The 21,198-nt window shown below is 35.8% G+C and overlaps 1 protein-coding gene across 1 annotated transcript in view; it reads right to left on the reverse strand.

Moving 5' to 3' along the window:
• Positions 1–650: 650 nt before the first annotated feature.
• The window catches only part of LOC109033746 (sodium-dependent transporter bedraggled), a 36,860-nt gene continuing 16,312 nt past the window's right edge, over positions 651–21,198 (reverse strand). The window contains 13 exon segments of the mRNA XM_072296719.1: positions 651–6,333; positions 6,391–6,629; positions 7,665–7,834; positions 8,299–8,496; positions 8,762–8,989; positions 10,043–10,077; positions 10,080–10,173; positions 11,112–11,392; positions 12,089–12,311; positions 13,055–13,215; positions 14,131–14,322; positions 14,734–14,884; positions 15,751–15,881. Coding sequence (XP_072152820.1) covers positions 6,131–6,333; positions 6,391–6,629; positions 7,665–7,834; positions 8,299–8,496; positions 8,762–8,989; positions 10,043–10,077; positions 10,080–10,173; positions 11,112–11,392; positions 12,089–12,311; positions 13,055–13,215; positions 14,131–14,322; positions 14,734–14,884; positions 15,751–15,881 — 2,306 coding nt within the window. The 3' untranslated portion in view covers positions 651–6,130.

The following is a 21,198-nucleotide window of genomic DNA, read 5'->3' on the forward strand; positions in this document are numbered from 1 at the left end:
CCCCACACCGAAGTAAATTAAGTTGCATCCATTGATTGGCTGTCTTCTAAATGTTGCTGCATATCCGTAGGACCAACTACTTGCACTTGAGTATAATTATTAATAAATTGACGAACACGCACAACCGATCTCAGAAAAAACGTCGTACGAACATTCGAACGTTGCCAAATGTACCTCGATAAAGTACGCATTTTTACAGAAATAAATGGATACCTATTTCCCTCTGGAAGTTTTGGATTATCAAATTGCGGACAAACTTTCACTGAAATATTGGGGGAAAAATTAAAAAATGTCTTAGCAAATCCATGTTTTAGTAAAGGAAATTTGGCAACGTCTGAGAAATTCATTTGGCAATTTTTCCTCAACAAGGCAGCGCAGTTTCACATACCTAAACTACAAATCCACCAAAATCGTGATTCTTTTTAGAGAATATTTTGGCAAGAATATTTCGCAGGATATTTTTAGACAGTTGCAGAAAAATTGAGAGAACAAAATGGACATAGGTCTTCTTTGCATAAAAATAAAAAGTGAGCGAAGTTAGCAACAACTACCAAGAAGTATTTAGAAACATCTTGTTTCTTGATCTCAACATCAGTTCAGGAAAGAATGAATTTAATATGAATTGAAGGAAAAAGATTACATCAAAAGAGTTAGGAAATAATTTTTTTATTAAAATACAGTAAGCTTATTAACAAACAGAATTTGAACAATTTATAAGCTAGTGAATTATTATACAACTTTGCCTTAATAAAATACGATTATCACAGATAGAGCACAATTAGTTTTTTTTCAAACACTTTTCGGAAAATAATCATTAAAAAAAATTGACAGTTAAAAAATTAAATTTACAAAAAAAGAACAAAGAAAAAAAATCATTCTAAGAGTAAAACCTACTTTTATAAGGCCTGGTTTTACCTTGTACTGATTACGACTTCTAAGAAAAACGTTATAGATGCTATTTTGGAAATTCTGTAGCTAGGACAAAATATTCAATGGCGTGGACAGCATTTTCGGCCCTGAAGAGAAACTGTAGGTCTGATAACATCGACCTCTGATTAAAATTTCAAGGGTACTCAAAGTGCTTCGAAAAAATTAACCAGAAGTATTAACTTGACAAAAAGTGATAAATACAAGCCTACCTGGAGCACAGTAATGGAGGAAAAATAACCTATTTGCTTTTTAAAAAGATGGCAAAAATTGGATCTGTATTGAAAACCTTAAAGAAACATCAAAGCTGCTTCATGGGAGATGGCTCAAATCAACATCCTGGGTTCATTTTAAACAGAGAGATGACTGATTTTCGATAAATATGGTCATGGTATAGTATTTTTTAAAAGAATTGATATTTGTAACAGGTCATTGTGAGTTTGACGAAGGTAAAAAAAAAAAAAGGTAAAAAAACAGAAGAATAAAAAGAAGAAGAAAAGAATAGATCAGTAGTCTGTACCTAAAAAAAAGCTTTTGTTCTGGAGACATACTCTCCACTCAAAAATGCGAGAACTTAGAGCTCTAAAATCGTTGAAGAGACTAATTCACTGACTAAATCTTGTTCAAATACAGCTCAATGAGCCACAGATCCAATTATTACCGATTTATTGATGTCAATGAAGAAACTGTATTTTGCTTATCAATGTCAGTAAAATCAGCGAAGGGATGATTGTGTTCAAGACGTCTTCCTTGATGTCTCCTCTTTATTATGATACTGTCAGTTCTTGGAAGAATTGGATGTGGGCCGTTGCGAATTTTCCCATATGAAATCAAAACAAAAAAACAAGCATTGGAGACATCAGGTCTGGATGGTGATGTGAGGAGGAGAAACAACCAGCCCTTGACGACAAAAAAGGTTTTTGTAAGCAGCTGTGCAGAAGATGCTCAGCTGGACATCATTCATGGACATCCGTCATAGAAAATATGAGACAACACAATCTGAGGCACTGATGTGGAAAAACAAAACCAGCCTACTGCATATATTTTATTTAAATGCAGTTAAAGTCTTCACTACAAACTTAGGAAATTAGGTACTTTATACAATTTTAAGACACATCAGTGGTGCAATTTGGATTCAAAACTTTATAAAGGCCGTGCAAAAATGGTTCCATGACTTAAAACATTAAACAAAATTGGACAAGGAGACAAAATTAGAGTTGAAAGAACATTCCTCAACTTGACAAACTCACTTGATGTCTAAATCAAAAATATGAGTGAGAATGGATTTTATCTTGTATTTAAAATATGATAACATTTACCTACATTACGCTTAAACCTACTGGAGGTAAGACAAAAGCTCATGAGAAAATTAGAAAGAAGGAAGGATTGTTCTCTTTCTCAAGATTAATTTAGAATCACTATTATTTATTTTCAAATAATAAAAAAAAGTCCCTTGAGTGGGGTCTTTAAATGAAAAACAATGTAGCGCCGTCTTAAAGTACACCATCTAATCAGTTTCTTTCCTTCATTTCCTTCTAAACTTCATCCAATTAAAATTGGCAGAAGGTTAAAAAACTCAACCCATTTTGCCATGTAAATTGCTTTAAAATTTTAAAAGTGACAGAGCTATCAATTATTCATAGAACTATAATTTAAAAAAATAAGATGAAAGGCACACAAAAAAGTGTAAAACATTTTTAAATTTGTATGGTGAAATATTGTAAGAATTGACATAGTTCTGAAATTAATTGAGGATTTTACAAAGATAGGGTGTTGTTTAGGAGTCAAATAGAACCTGCAGTTGAAACATTGCATTTCTTAATTTTTTTTTTGAAGTTTCAAGTCCCCTTACAATACACCTTTATTATAGAATCTGCAAAATATTTTTTTAATTTTTGGACTTATAATGAATAACTTCGTAATCAAAGTATTGGGAGTAGACAATACCTTAAAAGAAGGTAATTTGTAAAAAGCTTTCTCTGACTGACTTTGGTGATAAAATATTGAAACTGCGTAAAACCTTACATTTGGCTTTACACAACAGGATACAGAGACTTTGTGCAGAAGGCACTATGTATGAGCAAAATGATAAGTGTAAAGATTACCAAAAAGCAAAACCACATACGTATCTCTGTCTGCGAGGTTGCAAACTTCCTGTCTTAGTTTATATTTTCTTGGACAAACTAGTCAACTTAATATCTTGAAAACTTCCTCCAACTCTCTTCTCTGTTGGTAGAATATTTTGCATGAATTTCAAGTTAAAAAAGTGGCTTGGGCCTCTTTAAAAAACTAAAATAGGAGCGGAAATTATGAAAAATCGCTATGGTGATATGTGGTTTTGTATTTTGGCTTTTGATATGATGTATTATACAAACTAAAAATCTGAGGAAATTTGAAAAATTGCTAATAAAATATTGTGCACGATCGGTGGCTCTGAAATACAGTGAACACGGAAGTAAACACCATCAAATATTGCAGTGATAATGTGACTCAAGTAAGCCATGGGCTTGAAGATGCTTCATCCTAGGATGTTTAGGATAACAATTGACAGAAAAATAGGAGAATACGTTCGAAAGAACACACCAAAAACAGTTACAAGAGGAGTCTTAGAAATTTTTGATAATAAAAAATATCCTTGACAAGCAAGGTAAATGCAATTGATTTTAAACATACGAAACACATGAATTTTGATGACAGATGTTCCCCATGTTTTGCTTACTTTTTACAAAGCCTTCGAGTGTTCTAGGGAGCAATAGATTCACAAAAGGACAGAAATTCCAGCACCACTATTTTTACTCAGCTGACTTGCTGCAGGCAAAAAATTTAAACATCAATCTGAGAGTTAAACCAAAAAAGATCAATGAATCATTTGAAGGAGCAATAAAAAAAGAAGAAGAATCGATAAAATAAAAGCATCCAAATAACAATGTCAAGAGACATTTGGCGCAGAAGTGTCTTACTTTCATATGATAATTAAACTAAAACTTTACCGAGGATTTCAGATACTGATAGGTTTTCGGTTAAACGCCTGAATAATTAGAATAACTTTTAGAATAATAGAATAATTTTTAGAAAAGAGTTATTTCTGAAATTTGAAACTTTTTTGGAAAAAATCTGTCCTGAACTTAAATTTTCACAAACACTAGGTACGGAACATGTTCATAAAAAGGCCCTGATGAACAATGTAGGGTCATCAATTGCATTTACAATGAAATGTTACCTTCTTTATAGGAAAAACGACTTTCTTGCTAAACGCTCTGAAATATAGATATTCCATTTATCACAACTTGTTGATGTGACAGAGAAATTTTTTTTTTCTTTCTCCTCTAACATCCCACTTTCTTTCTTTAAACACTCAGATTTGCATACTAGAGGAGTTACACTGGTATGTAGCACTATGTTTAAACTACTGTCTTATTTCAGCATACATGACATAAAAACAATGAACACGAAAATTACAAAAATATATTTCTAGTCGGCAGTTAGAATTAACTAATCCTCATTATCATTTTGAAGTAGTATTAGATACTAAGCTCTTCTATACTTGACCGTATTAGATCACCTGTGGAATATTATAACTTCTAAGGCATTGTAAGAGATGAAAATTAGAACATGTGCATTGAATATACCTACACATTCAAAATCTGCAGAGCAGAAATCTTAAAAAGTGTACAAATAGATGCCGCCCCTATTCCTCCATCTACTATCACGTGGAACAGCTCAATCTACAGTATTTGATATAAATGGACAAAAAAAATAAATACCTAGATAAATCTTTGACTTCCGTAAGGTAATTCAAAAGCTCACTCATTTGTCCTGCTTCGAGAGAGGTAGGGGAAATTTTTCACTTCTGAATCAAACTTCAAAGCAAAATAAATTTAAAAAAGAAAAAAAATCTTCTCATTTAATATAATTACTGCAAAATTATCAACTCAAAGAAACAACTGTTCCTTAAGCGCAACATTTGACTATTGAAGTGACTGAGAGGAACTTGAATAGACTTTTATAAAAAATTATTCTTAACTTTGCAATTTGATTTACTGCTGTTACAGAAATATAATTGACATAACTCTGTTTCAGAGGTCAAGTAAAGAAAATAAAGAGTCGAACAGATGTGTCTTGCTCCTATTTTAATCACATTTCACCATGAGAAGGGTAGGAACTCAAATATTATCTACAGGGGCAATGAAAAGGCAAAACACCTAACTTGTATTAATCCTCTTGAAGAAGCAGGAGAAGGAACAAAAAATTCTCTGAGCAAAAGAATTCTTAAAAATTTAGAATTAGCATTGAAGGGTCCCAATTTAATACTATGTATGCAGTATTTTTATAATTGCACTTTGAGATTTTTCACTCGGAAAAACTTACAAGGCAACAAAAAGTCCCATCCTGAGACAAAAATTATCATTAAATTTATTGATAGCTTCTCAAGCACAGATAGACCCCTGAAAAATTCTTAAGAGAGGGGAATCAAAAGGCTAAAAAAGAGAGTCTGTTCCAAACAACAGACAGTTCAACCAAAGATTTCAGAGCCTCGACAAACTGTTGATTATCCAATTGGTTCAAATTTGAACTTCAAAAACAGCACCAAGAATTGCCGATAAAAGACGACATGTTTCCAAAAGCTGCTTTTTCTAAAACCTCGTAGGTGAATGAGACAGAAAATTACGAGCGAAAAATGCAGTAAATGAACAGGAAATTTTACACCAGATTAGTTGCACATTACTTATTTGATTTTTACCCGTAAAATCTGATTAGAATAGAACAACTCCACCTTCAAGTTGAGATCGTGGATTTCATTGAGTTAAAGGGGCTCACAAGCACTAACTTGGAATAATGAGAAGAATGAGGGTCAGGCTGATTTTAAAGTCAGCTACATAAAAGTTACCCTGCATTGAGAGGGTATTTGCGGTGACATTTAAAATCTTATGTTCCTTACTGAGAAGGAAATTTAAGAATAAATGGAAAAAAAAGAAAAAAATCCTAAAATAATAGACGAATTAAAATGTGAGCCCTGAAGAGTTTGAAAATCATCTAAAAATAATCGGCTCTGTGGCAAAGTCCTTGCCTGTCAAAAACTCATTTTCCAATTTTTTTCCGTTTGGAAAAAAATAAAAATTAAAAATCACAAAATTAAAGGCACAATATGTGCTACCGACTTACATATTATGCCTAAGTATTACGCAAAGTTCAAATCAATTCATCAATTGATGGGGCTTTGCGTAGAATTATTTTTGATATTTTCGTTATTGAACACTAAAGAATCTTGATTGATTGGCACAGCATTGCGTACTAAATGCTCAACACTAGAACTAACTTGACTTGACATACTATTGGACCTGAGAACTTGCCTACGTAGACTGCTCCTTAAAATATTTGCTACATCTGATGCAGTCATAGTTCCACCTCCTCCTGTGCGCTCGCGTCAGAAGGAAGGTGAGGTCTTCTGATTACTTCGTTAACTTCGCTTTCCTCGTCGTGGGATTGTTATCTGAGTGCGGTTTGAATTACCGTTTCCTTGCGACTGATTAATCTCCACCAGAACAGCTGCGTAGTTGGGAGGTGGAGGTCCCCGAGGGCTTGCAGGAGGATTGGCCACATCATAAGTGTCCCTGGTCTGAGTAGGAGTTCCAAGTGCAGAACGTATGTTTCTGATACCTCGAACACTCCGTCGCAGACTCTGCCGCAACAGCTTTGCAATTCTGAAATTGGAAACATATTTTCAAGGAATGTCATATTTTCAAACATATGTGCAAAGAATGTTGGAGGAGAGGTTGCCCAAACAAGTTTTGGATTGGGTACCACCTGGGAAGAGGCGACGGGGATGTCCCGTAAAAGGTTGGCGGCAAGGCGTTGACGAAGAGATGTTGCAGTGTCAATTGCCCGATAACCTCTGGGAAGACAGGCATATGTGGCGTTTGGGTGTCGTAGAACGCCAGAGTGCGTTGTAAAGCGACTTTATAGATATATATTTTCAAGGAATTTTCCACATCAAATAAAAACAAGTTTTGACCTTACAAAATCTGGCACTGTTTTTGAATCGCGCCTGACAGCCTTCATGTCAGAATGGCCATACACTATATGTGAACAACAATAGCTCTTTCGAATACTTTACATCTTGCCAACCTTAATCAGCCTCCATTAACATTTTTGATATCCTCCACTGAGATCTAATGAGAGGGTTTGTTTGCGCTCTGTAATCTGAGGTGGAAATACAATAGGGTCATTTGATGTTTTTTCACTTACCTCATTTTGGGTGATTTTGTTGTTTAAAGAATATTGAAGTATTTTAAAACAACCTTTTCGCCGAGGATTATCCTCACTTTTTAAACCATTAAATATGATTGACATTCGATCATTTTGGAAAAAAAATTTACCGAAAAAAACAGAAAAATTTATTCTCTTGATTAAAATGTATGAATCTTAAAATACTGCTACCTCCCCTCGATTAAATGGATTGTCCTGTCATATGGATGCATAAATCCTTAAGACGACCCAACATCACAAAGTCTGAGGAGGATATCAATAAACAATCATTGCTCCTACGAAATGTCAAGTTATCTAAATTGGTCAGCTGTCTTGGAATTGCCGAATAGGAAAAAAACAATTGAACATAAGGAGTGCTGATTGAACATTTCAGTCCCGTAATGATTGTGAAATATGTAGCTGTAAAGGTTAAGCCCAATCAAGCTAAGTACAAATGATTGTAGGAGGGAAAGGAATCTGTAGATTAATACCTTGCTCCGGTGGCTGTTGAGTAAGAGGGGGGTGGAGTGTACTTAGGAGGCGGATCCTCCACAGGTATTCCACCACCATGTCCACCACTGTTTTCTGAATTCCCTTGGGCTGCCATATCATGAATATTGTGCTGCAGATCGATTCTCGGTCGGTAGAGAAGTTGTATCCGCTGAAAACATAATTTTTAATAGAATTTACTGGGTACCATCCGAGACACAAAATTGCCTAGGAAAAAGTGTTATGATCTATTTTGCAAAGGAATTCTAGATAGAATTGAAGAGGAGTTTACAACATTGCAAACCGAGAAACATAGTCCAGGAGTTTGAACGTCAATATTTACATTTAATGATGTTAGGGAGCAATATAAGTATTTCTCAGACACTAAGTCAAAGATCAGTGTACGTTTCCTTGATTTTATGTCAGAAATATACAATATGTCTTTCAGATTTGATGTTATACTACTCAATATTTATGCTGCTATATACAGTGGTTCAGTTTTTCTTGTAAATTCTGAGTTAATAGAGAATATCTCTTCGCACAAACACCATCTGAATTAAGGCGCAATATAGTAGTGATTTTTGCCCCTAAATCGAGATCACTTAGATATTTTGATTTTAATATAAAGACACTTACTTCAAATATATCAGGGGGACCAGTGGTCAAATAGCGAATAGTTTGAGCAACTCCTGCTATCGGTACTAAGACAAGCGGAGCTAGCTGAATGAAGCAACCCGCTTGGCGGCCCCACACTGGCCAATAATCATAACCGGGGATTTGCCAGTTGTATAAAACCTTGTATCCTCCATTCTTGATTATGGTTGTGGATAACAGCTGCAAAAAAGAAATAAGATTATTCCTAATTATTTTTAGGCTTAGCAATTGCGATGGGATTACAGCTATTTTGATGCCCGAATGGTTAAATGGATTTAAATACATGCTCGCTTGATTTTTCTATCGCAAACTTTGAACTTAGGTTTTTCCGTTTTTTTTAAAAAAAAAAAAAAACGAACGAACGAACGAACATCTTAAAATAAACTTCATCAAGAGCATTTGAATGTCGGCTATCAATAATTTAATATATTTCAGAGAGAATTACCATTAAAGCAACGGGCAAAATAACATTCCAAATAAAGGAAAGCATTGGGGCAACCCATGATTGAAGGAGCTGAGATGTATGCGAAAACAAAGTTGCCACTACTGTTTCTCCACTATATGGTCTCCCTCGAACCATGAACACAGCTCCGATTTCCAGTAAATAAAGCAACACAAGCCACCAACTGGAGCCAATACAGTAGTCAATGTAATAAATTACAAAGATTCCAAGCTGGAACATAAATAATTAGGAAATTATTAAAAAAACTGACTTTGAAAAGATAACATTTGATAAAAATACAATAAAAGGAACAGAAAACTCAAGAGGGAAGTTTTTAGTAAATTGACCTGATTGTTTTCTAAAACTATAACAAATATCAATGCTTGAAAAAAAATCAAAGAAACAAATTTTCAGACTTTTGATCAAGTAGAGGAACAAACTTGAGAATTTGTTGTTTACTATGAAGCTGAGTGTTTACCCACTCTGATGCAATAAGATTTCTAAGGAAAATTACTCCTTTTCTAAGGAAAAAAGAATTGGTTTAACCCTTGTAACTAAAGTATTGAGATATATTTTTTTTCCAAGCTACAGAAAATGACATTAAGTTTAGATATTTGGTAAACTATAAAATTTGTGCTCCCGATGCAGCACATCATATTTTAAAAATGTGTGCCGTTGCTTTACATTTTTACGAGATGTTTTTACGTTGGTGAGGAGCAACCAGGCAAAACCTGACAAATTAAAAACTGTTGAGTTCTCTCCACCTAATTTGATGTGATAGAAAGTTTACAAACCAAGATAATCAGGTTCTAATTTCACCATCAAGAAGTTAATTTCAGTGAAAAATATTTACAATTGAAAGAAATGACAGCATTCCTATTTTCATCGATAATTGACGATCAAAGCTATAAAAGCCAAGCTACACAATGAAGAGACAAGCTAATTTCAGAAGAGGCTGTCAAAAGTCCTCGAGCTGCTCTTTTTACTGTGACTGCTGTCTAGATAGTGCCTTTCAAAAACATGCAGACAAGATTGCAGGGAAAATGAAAGAGAGACTCTTAAGATAATCGTCTCATTTATTTGTGATGCGATTATTAACCTAGAAACATAAAAACCTGTTCATGTCACAATAAACTTAGTCTGAGTACCTCACATTGGATTCTTTCCGTTTCTTTAATAAACTATGTACATAGTTTGCAAAATATGATGCCCACTAATAAAGGAAATAGAGAGAGGACAAATGCACAACTTGAAAAGGGAGGGTAATAGTGAGATACAACTTACCTCTGATGTCATTGGTAATCCGATTATAAATGCAAAAGGCAGGTGAAAAACGTTATAGTTGTTGCCCATGGTTTTAGAGATTTCACATCAACAGCTATGATGCCACTCACTACACAGTGCCAAATTGCCAGCTAAAAACGGATCAATTTTAAAATTAGTACAACATAAGATTTTGGAGTAAGAAAAAAACAAAAACTGAAAAGCTCTTCTGTGAATGAATCATGTTCAATTATCAGATGCTTTCAATGTAACCTTTAAACCTGGAATTTGAGTTACAAAATATACCTCCGGCACTATGATGACAAACTAAAGCATGTATATAGAGAAACATGATTGGATACTTTTTCTCTGTGATCATAGACCAACTTTATCAATGAGCACCAAGCTTTTGAAAACTTATTCTCACAATGGGTAAGTCGCGCTAGTTGCAGAATCATCTTTTGACATTTGTCGTCCTTCAGCATATGAATTAGCAAAAATGAAAAGATCTGTTCAAATTCCAAATTTTCACGTCCGATGTTAGCACAGTTACAGCTTGTCAAGAGATACAGCTTTCGAAATCATCCACCATGGTTTCATTCGTGTTTTACGTCTGGCAACTAAAGCAGATGAGAGTCTCATTGACTGATGAAACCAAGGTGGAAGAAACCATAGCTTGCACTACTGCAAAGGATGATGGCTTGCGGCATATTTTTGGACTTTCAAGCGTGGCATTTAAACAGTTTTTGTTATTTTTTCCTAACTAATAAGCTTAAGCCACCAGAGCACGATTCTGTGACTAGCCCAACTGACTTATTGTTTTGCACTTTAGACTGAAGTATTAATGCTTGGATTTTAAACTTCAAATTTCAAAAGGTTCAAATTTAGAGCCTGCAGTCACGTCTCGCAGTTATTCAGGTAAATTTTGGCATAGGTTCAAAATAACTAAGATATAAGTGATAAATTTAATGTTCATTTTGCACGGAGATTTTCAGTCATAATAATGGGAAAAAAAATTGCACTCCGATTTGGTTGATGGTCTATTGATTATGAAAGATAAAACATTTACTAATTTAAAATTAAAAAATACCTGCTGAGCGATGCCAAATAATGTCAGCACAAAATAAAACAGGACGGACCAAAATGGAGAGACTTTATCGGCTCCGAGAAGAGCAAAGGTCGCAGGAACTAGTTCAGTGGCAAATCGAAGTGCCTGGTAACCACTTTCATGCCTAGGATTTATGCTCGGATTTATTACTCTCTCACCGAGAAACAGGCCATTATGGGGCATCCGATGTGGGCCAACGGCATAGTGTGATGGAGGTTGTGGAGAATTCCGTCTGTGAAGAAATCTGTAGGTGGACATTTTTTCTGGAAAATAAAGAGAACTCCAGTCAAAGACAGATAGATACATACATAGGTAGATAGACAGACACATGCATTGCTTTATTTAAACTCTTCAGGGTTTTATAAAGGACGTTGTTACTAAAGTCACGATGCATTTCTTAATTGCCTATAATTTCAAGAATTATAGGCTTTGAAGCATATTAATTGATACTTTTTTCCCCATAGAAATTTCTCATATATTGCACAAATATTGCAGGCTTTAAAATTATTAATTATTCTGGGCTCAAATTTTGTTGGCAGGTTTTTGGTTGACTGCAAGTTAAGGCAAGAACATTGACTTAGTTATTTGATCGCTGATTGATGATTTGCGCCATTAAGGAACTAAGTAATGGCTGGAGCCTGCTGTAAAAAGCTTAACTTGTGTACAGCTTGAGTTTAAAATATAATTTTCCTGACTTAAAATTGGATTAGGAGGTTGGGTTCAACTTGCGGTCATCCTTAGCCAACAAAATTCCAGTCTGAGTACACATCAAATTTTATCACATACCCCCAAAACAAAAGCTCAAGAAGTCTCCATTCAATTTTCATTGAACCTGCATTGGATTTTCTTTCCTTCTTTTTTTTAATACTATACTTGAAGCTTCAGAAATAACTAAAAGGTCGCAATGCTGTTGCTATTCATTAAGGGGAATGGAACATAAAGAGATTCGGTAAACTTACCAAAGGAACTTGGGCTGTAGAGAAAGCCATGAGCTAAAATAAGTTGATAACAAGTATGAGCAAGGAAAGAGGAGAGAATGAGAACTGCTAGAGTAATAATAATGACTAGTCCAGTATCACGGGGTAGCAAATTCTTCTGCTTATTGTGTGATGCAATCTGCATGGCAGACGCACCTAACATGCCCCACGTAGCGAATGATTCCACAAAAGCTGCAGTCCAGCTCTGAAAAGGAAAGAATGATTACCACAGGTCAGATCAGAGTATGCACTTGAAAATAAGCCAACGATTTTGTTCAAATATTTGAAATAAGAAGTGGGCTGAGCATAGGAGCCCTTCCACAAAATAAGTGCATAACGCAGTTGAGGAGAAGAGGGGGATTGAGGCTTGAGGAGAGCTTTATGGCATTTTGTTTTTTCAATTTGAATTTTCTAGCACAGTTTTCTCATTATGCTTTTCTCTTAAAAACTTTAATCTTTATTTGTTTCATATCGAATAATAATATTTTAGATGTGAGAATGTGGATGATTATTTGAAAATATTGCCTACAAAATCAAACAGATGCGATCTTTACATTTTGTCAGAGGCTTGAAAGGAAATTTCAAAAATACTGCTCTCAATAGGTTTCAATTTCTCAACATGTAACAATAAAAACGAGAGAGAACTAAATGAAGAATGAGAGCTCAACCTGAGGTTGAAGGTTGTATGAAATAGCTCATTCCTCCTTTCTTGCTATCTTAAAAAGGAATACTAAGAATACTGCAGTTGATTAACCACTACAAGAGGGCCTGCTGTTTCTCTGAGTATTTTTCCTTTCTTAGACTTCAGTTGACTCTTTCCTCAATTTATGATGAAGTATGTATTTTGAAGAGCATTTTTCTGTGGTTAGTGAATAGGAATACAAATTGTACTTATTTCAGAGTAAGTCGAAAGGGAAAAACAAACCAATCCAGTGGAGAAATAGTTACCTTTGTATTTAAAAAAAATTCATTCCAATCAGTCTCAAGAAAAAATTCCTGATTTTGAGACATTCCAGGAGCAGCACCGAGCATTTTTGCACAGAGAACGAACAAACCCATCACAGGAACTGCAGAAAATACATAGATGACTTTGCCATAGGATTTTAAACCTGAAATGCGAAAAAGTGCCGGTAAAATTGAATGAAGAAACCAAATTCCATATTGAATACATACTTAAAACCTTACTATAAAACTGACAAATGTTTAGCTTTAGAGTTGTGATATGATTGTGCCAAAGCTTTCAAATACTCCGTATTTTGCAGCTGTCATAACTAAGCAGATTGCTCATTGGAAAATCGCATAAAAGAATATTTTCCTAAAGAAAATCCCTGTACATTTTACTCATGTACAATAGAGATTTAAATAAAAGTCACAAAATTTCTTTCACATCAAACTTTTCTGCAAGACTGAAACAAAGCACAAGATGTTGTGCTGGAGATGCAACAGCCGAAATTAACAAAAACATTACTCATGATGAATTTTAAAAAATTGAGGGAAAACAAAAAATTTTGATTACTTCATGAAGTATTTGGAACCAACGGACAAGATGTGAAGAGAGTTAAGGTGTCTCTCAATGTTTTTATCCTGAATTCATGTTAATGACATTGTTCTGTTGACTCATTCAATACCATTAGTACAAAAGAATCTGTGCTACATTGATGCAGCACCTCACATAGAAACAAAGCTTCATGCAAGACCAACAGTTGATATTAATGAATGAAAAGAACCAGTTTATTCTCACTTCCATACACTTTATTTTCTGGAATCTTGTTCCAGCTTTTCTCATTCTGAATCATAGAGCACAATACTCAAAGTTAGATTTAAAAACTCTCAGGACAAAATGGACTGTAGGATTATCTTTCAGCATCAGGCTTTACTTATGTTTTAAAAATATACATATATAAATGTGACATACACACTCCACGGCCATAGAGTGTCATGCAGGGAGTTTATACACAAAGTGAGCCCGGATGGGGTGAAGGGGGCAGGTCCTGGATAATGGAATTAAGATGGACTCAACCTACCTTTACTTAGAGAAATGAAAACAATAAGCCAAGCTACTGCTAGGTTGAAAGCTACAGAAAATTTAATACTGCCACTTTCAGATGGAGGAGACAGTAAATATTGCCTCTGTAAGACAACACCATTGAAATAGTCCGGTACAGTCTCCTCTAATTTATACGTGGCATTAGACCTTCTGAAGTCTGGTAGACCATCTGTGAAAATGGAAAAAACAAATAAATTAGATTCATTTTAAGTTGGATATTGAGTTAATTGTAAAATTTGATACTGGTTTCAGATAAGAAAAAAGATTAATCCAAAAACCGAGTAGATTTTTCTGATCAAGCTTACAGCTCATTGAACTTGAAAATTGTTTTTTCTCTTAGCTTTCTTCTGGTTTATTTTTTTTAGAAACCTCATACTTCTGTTTGCAACGATGAATTAGTCCAGTTTTGTAGAATGACTGGTTGTCCTGGTTGCATAAAATTTTGTGATTTTGACGTTTCAAGAATATTCTCTGAAAATGCGGTAGTCTCCGAATACTCTAAGAGCCTCAGTTCAGATGAATATGCTCTTCCTCACTCATATGTCCCATAAAACAATAATTATTCAAGATGTGCTTTTACCTTCCCGACTGAGATCTAGCGGCTCGGCCCATCTGTAGACATCCTGCTTTGTGATGAAGGAGTCGCGAAAATAGACGAACATCCATGATACTCCGATTATGCTGTAGATACCTAGCATAGCTTGTGAAAGCAATAGAGCTATGCCAATTCCCTGAAACAGGATGAAATTCAATCAAACCTTTTGATCGTAAAAATCAACATTCAAAAATTGTCGTCCTGAAAGAAGTTCAGATTGTGAGCTAATGAGCAATAACATTCAGAAAACTCAAATGATTTTTTGAACAGTAATACATAGAAAAGAAAATGAAAAAAGTAGTTTTCTGGTGACAAGGAATTCCTTCGGGTTGAAATTTTAATGCGAAAGAGAATGAGGCGAGAAAACAGCAACAGGAGAGGAAACCATGCGTTAAGAAGACTCAGTTGAAATTCTGTAGAAAGAAACTTAGTAATCTGATGTAAATTGTTCTTTACTTCTGTGTATAAAAAAATTCCAGAGAAATGGTATAAGGCTGCAATGAAATATGCTGGATGTTCTCTGACATGTTTTCGAAAATATTAGGTACGGTTAATATTAGGTAGGAGATGTAACGTTGATAGAAAATAAAAATCTCGATCGAAAATTGAACAATAATTTTAAGTTGTTTTTTTTTTTGCATACTTGGTAGTAGATTCTCGACTAAAATACACGAACAATTCTAGAAAAATTCGCAAAATATTTCGGATCTTTTACAAAATTGTACTACGAAACTGTCTTTCATACTTAAACTTTATTCGTGCCTACATATAGAAATAAGCACTTTTCTCGGGTATTTCAGTCAGTAGACATAATCATGAAAATTTTATTAAAAGACTCTAATTTTTAGTGAAAAATGGAGAATGAACCTGTAACTATTCAATAGTAATAGGATTAGACTCAACATCCATTCAAGTATATTGTGATGGCACTGCTGATTTTTGATAAAGAGATAAAAATGGCTATGACAAACAAAAAGCAATTTTTAAGACTGATTTGCTGACCTTGAAGATCGGGGATATGCTCCACATATCGATGACGCCACTTGCCAGAAGTTGCCCGAGGGAAACATGAAAAGTGAATAGAGGTACGCCGACAATGAGTGACAAAATCACGAACTGCATGATAAAATTCGCTGCAACAAAAAAATAAAGCCACCGTTTTAGGGGATGAAAAGTTTTTCAAAAAATCAGACATTTCAACTGAATTTTGGGGAGTCAAAAGTTGTTGGGAAGAACTCCAAGAGATCTCAAAAATTGCTCAAATTATTGCTCAATTAAAGCATAATTTTTTTTTAAGCACAAGGACCATCGGTGAGCACCCCCCCCCCCCTTGGCGCTAATTCGAAATAGAATGGAAAAATCAATGAAAAAAGAGATTTTCATGTTGCCCGGCAATCCAATTGCTTAAAGAGAGGTATTCTCACTAAAGGCATTATTGGTTCAATGATTTAACTGAGAAAATCCTTGTTTCCTTCCACTCTACGACCGCTTAAATAAAGCAGGTTTGATGGAAAATAATTAAAACAACACCGACAACCGACAGGGATTTGTAGAAATCCTTGGCTTAACGGATCTTAATTGTTTTCTTGTTTTTTTTTTTTGTTTAGTTTATTTTCAGGCGTGGCATTTGAACGTTTTCATACACTATTCTCCCCTAAATACACTGCAATTCTACCGTTTGGTCGAGGGGGGAGTAGGGCTCATAGAACTGAAGATTTGATTAAATTAATAATGAAACTTGAACTAAAAATGAAAAGAATATGAGGGGAAAAAACAGATAAAAAAGCACCTGCAAAAAATACATACCACGATAAGTAGAATATAAAAAAAATACGAAAATACATTAAATCCAAAGGAAAAGAGAGTAATAAAACTGAGAAAAAACAAGGGGGAAAAAAACGTATGTTTTTTACTTCGAAGTTATGCAAGAAGGTGGCTGCTTTAATCGCGCGAGATTCCAGAGAGGTTTTCATGAGAACAGTGCGCTTTTCAGCAGTATCTATCCATATACTAATCTTTGCTACACAATACAAGCTTCAGAAGATGAAAAATCAAGAGGCTGAAGACCCTTATAAGAACCAAGAGACCTCTCCATTTTAAGATTCGTGAATTTTTCTTTCCAGTAACCTTGAACTACACAAATAGCCTCAATTTTCTTACATAAAATAATCGCAACAGTGATCGATTAATATTTGATAGAATCATTTAGTTTCTCCGATTCGCATTGACACTCAATCCAGGGTGTCTATTAGTTATGAAAAACCAAAATTGGGAACTTTCGGGGACTATACTAGGGGAGTTTTTTCAAGAAAATTGGGGACTTTTTTCCCCCGAAATAGTAAGAGAAAGGGAGCTGGTTAGAGCGTTAAAAGGCGTATTTTATGCGACTAATTTTACAAGTCATGTTGTACCGATGAAAACATACGAAAAACCAAGCAACACTTCAATTTTTTTTTTAAATTCTTTGTTATACCGCGTCGCCGCGGCTGGCGGGAAAATTAGAAAATTCCGGTGTTTAGGATAATTTTTGTCACTTTTTGGGGACCTGAACAAGAAAATTGGGGACTTTCGGGGATATCGAGGACACCCTTCCAAAATCGAGGATAATCAGGGACATTGGTGAATTTTGGGTATCGGTAGACACCCTGCAATCTCTTTACGCGATGTCCATTTCACATACATTCACGGGAAGGCTAGACCTCGAAAGCGCGCGAAAATCAAACTGACAAGTACTTTTCTTTATACGCGTCAAATTAACTTCTTCGTCTTTCCTTTTTTTTTTTTTTTTTTTTTTTTAGAAGTTTATTGTATATAAATACAAACATTGTCACTACTACCTAAAATTTACAAAGGTATCCATTGACATGGTTTAAGTTAAATTGAATAATAGTAAATGTTATAAACTAAAGAAAGAACGTATGATAGGTGGAGTCCGTCTTTCCTTAACGCTATTCAAACGCCTGTATTAAGAATTTACCGAGAGGTCACTGATGACTAGGTAAGCGATCGATGGCCCCGCGCCCTTCGGCTGGCCCGGTTGAGTCATGGTCATACCACGACTGAGGTCATGGTGTCAGTTCGCTTGAGGCGATTTCATTGTAACTTACAAACCGGAGTTTTAGACTAAGACGTTAGAAATGATGACTAATTTTATTTGAAGTCCCACCTCCCACATGCAATTAGAAAATTAGCGAGGAAGTCGGCTTAGTTGATCGGTGTTGGAGCGCGATAGGAGGCTACTGCGTGCAAAAAAAGTATGAAAATGCGTGATGGATATTGAACGTTTTTCCACGAGTCGATTCATTTGTGGGCCTGCACTTGATATTTCCATTGTTGAGGAACGATTTTGGTCAATTTACTGAATTTATTGTGATTTTTCTAAATCTCCACCCTGAGATGAAAAATGAAATTTCACGGGAACTTTCAAAGGGCTTAACAGTTAAATTTCATTTTTTGTGGGAGGAGGGGTATGGATAAGGGCTGTTTTGGGCCCACTCTATTTGAATTCCTTCAACTCTACGATGTTTTGCTCGTTGAAGGTCCATATTCAACGGAATCCTTCGTGCTTTGTTCATGAATGGTCTCCTTTGGGGTCTAATACTGGCTTAAACAAGGGTCTGAAGGACGATTTTGGCGAAAAATGTGGGTTTTCCGCTTTTCCGATCGAATGCCGAAAAATCCGCATTCTATGACCCATGCCTAGGTTCGTATTAGACCCGTTAAAAAACCGGAAACGACTAGATCGTGATGTATTTAGAAAAATATAGACCTCCAATGAGCAAAAAATTGTAGAGTAGAGGGCGTTCAGTTAAGGTGGGCCCAAAAACAGCCCTTATCGATACCTCTCATTTCAACGATGTTTCAGGGACTGCATGGTGTGTGATCCGCAAAATTTATCCGATGAATCTATAAACGACTTCGAAAATTGACTCGTGATTTTTTAACACCCTTCAAACTAAGATTTTCTGTTCCCATGCGTTGCACAGTATACTAAGCCAATAATTGGAGAAAAAGTTTTATCATTTCATAATTTAAAGTATCATGAAATTTTTCATCTCTGTCCTCGCCCCTCGACAATGTAGCTGAAATAAAGTCCCTGTTCCTCGCGAGATTTCGCCTCGAAAAAATCGGTCGAATCGCGAAACCCCCTCAGCAGAGCGGCACTATTTGCAGAGATCTCAAATTTCGGAGGTGATGCAAATCAGTTTTCGGATGAGACCCTCTTGGCGAGAAACGCGTGTGAACGAGCGCAAATTCACTGGATTTTCGATGGGCGTAAGCACCGACACCTCGTGAGCCGTGGATCGCGGGTTAGAGGGAATTTTAGGGCTCATGGGACTTGGTTCCTTCCGCGGACTCGGAAACCGAACGGTCTCGTTCGGTGCCAGCTGCGTAAACTCGGCGGTCACAGAGCAAACACGGTTGTTCTCTCGAAAAACGTCACGAGAACGTTCGAATGTGGCCGAATTTATCCTGATAAAATACTCGTTTAGGAGAAAAATTATCGATGCTTCCCGCCAAAATTTTGCAATTGCAAATTAAGTTCTCGAAAAAATCAAAGGGTAAAATTCACAAGTTCCCTAAGGATATGGTATTTTCTCGGATGACATTGGCAACATCCGGGTGTTGATTTGATGTTTTTCCCTAGGACGGCTGAACGCGACATAGGTTTTTCGGGCTCGGAGCCGGTGGCTAAAAGTCACATTTTGTCGTGTTGGGTGGCAGTCCAGAGACGGATTCAGCAAATTGGCAACATTGGGTTCCCTCAATTTAAACCTATGGAATTAAATATATGTATACTTGGAAGGGCCAGAGGTGCTCCAAATAATATAGATTATTTCACTTTTTATTAACTTTTCAAATAATCGGAACTTTTTCCGGAATTTTCGAGATTCTTAGCACGGAATTTCACAGAATTTCGGGGGTTTTCGTCGGTTTGACCAATTTTTTTTTTTATCAGATTTAACGATCTTTCGAATTGAATCCGGGCGTAATTCGGAATTTTTTCCTGGAAATTTTGAAAAAATCGAAATTTTTCTCGGAACTTTAAGAACTTGGAATTAATTTCGGGAACACCGGAATCTTCGGTAAAATAAAATGGCAGCACTGGAAAAAGGACTCAAAATGAAATTTAGATTCTTAGTGATGGGAGCTGCGTTATTGGACACCTCTTCGATGCTAAAGGGCTAGTCAGAGTGTCTAGGATTTTATCACTTAGGGAAATCCTGATTTTTCCTAATATTTGATTACCAAATCCTGATTTCATAATTTTTCCAAATCCTGATCAAATCCCGATTCTTTGCGGAGAAAAAGAGGAGAATGTAACTTCACAAAAATACCTCGATAAAAACTCCGATCGGACTGCACTGGAAAAAAAGTCTCTTGGATCTAGAGTCCGGACTCTTGAAAACGATGACAAGAAAAAATACTCTTAATTTAATCGGATTTTTGCTTGAATCAAAAATGAATCCACTTAAGTTAAGAGGCTTGGTTCTCGATTTAAGCAAAAATCCTATTGAATCAAGAGTATTCTTTCTTGTCAGTGTTTTTAAGAGTCTGGACTCTAGATCCAAGCGACTTTTTTTTTTCGGTGTGCCGATTTTTCTCAAATCCTGATTTTACGACCGATATTTCCTCAAATTATGCAAGGAAATCGGAATTAATTCCTGATTGACCTCGAATCCTGATGGAGTCGAAAAAATCGGGAAAATTCTGATGCTAGACACCCAGCTAATGTTAAGGAATCTGACCAAAGCCTCGGTGATCAACGGACAAAACGGACAAATCTGTTTTTTGCCATGAATCACCCCGTATACGAGCGGGGGAGGGTGAATTGAATGGAGGGCGGCGGCGCGGCGTAGCGTGATGCTGCGTCGCTTCTTGATTGACGATGCTGAAAAGTGGAAAACATTTAGAGCTGCTCAGTCATGCAGCATGAGGCTGCGGTAGGCTCTTGACCTCTCGCGGTGAATGGACGCGACGAGACGCTTCGAGGAATGAGAATCCAGAAATGTGACCGATCATGCCAAAAGGTAAAAAAGAGACTTAAACGCCGCTGCTTAAATGAGTGTTTTGCAAGAATTCTGACAAAAAACAAATGCTCAAAAAGAATAAACCAAACCGGAGCATTGGCGGATACAGAAAATTGGCAACATTGTCTTTCCTCCATTTAAACGTATGGAAATGTATCGATTTTTGGAGGGGCCAGGTGCTCCGGCAAGAATCGATTATTTAGCATATATTGAAATGGAGGCCATATATTTGAATGGTGCCGCCAAATTTCTGGATCCGCCTCTGAACCGGAGCTAGGTTGGTTTCAAGCTCACTGATTTTTAAGTAGGGAGTATACATCTATTCGGAGACAGGCGAAGGGGCATTGATCCCGCAGATTTCAATCTTGGAAACTTATAAAGTTACAAATTTTCGATGCCCCCTAAAGTCACTCAAATG

The sequence above is a fragment of the Bemisia tabaci genome, chromosome 2 (assembly GCF_918797505.1).
Source record: "Bemisia tabaci chromosome 2, PGI_BMITA_v3".
Taxonomy (NCBI): domain Eukaryota; kingdom Metazoa; phylum Arthropoda; class Insecta; order Hemiptera; family Aleyrodidae; genus Bemisia; species Bemisia tabaci.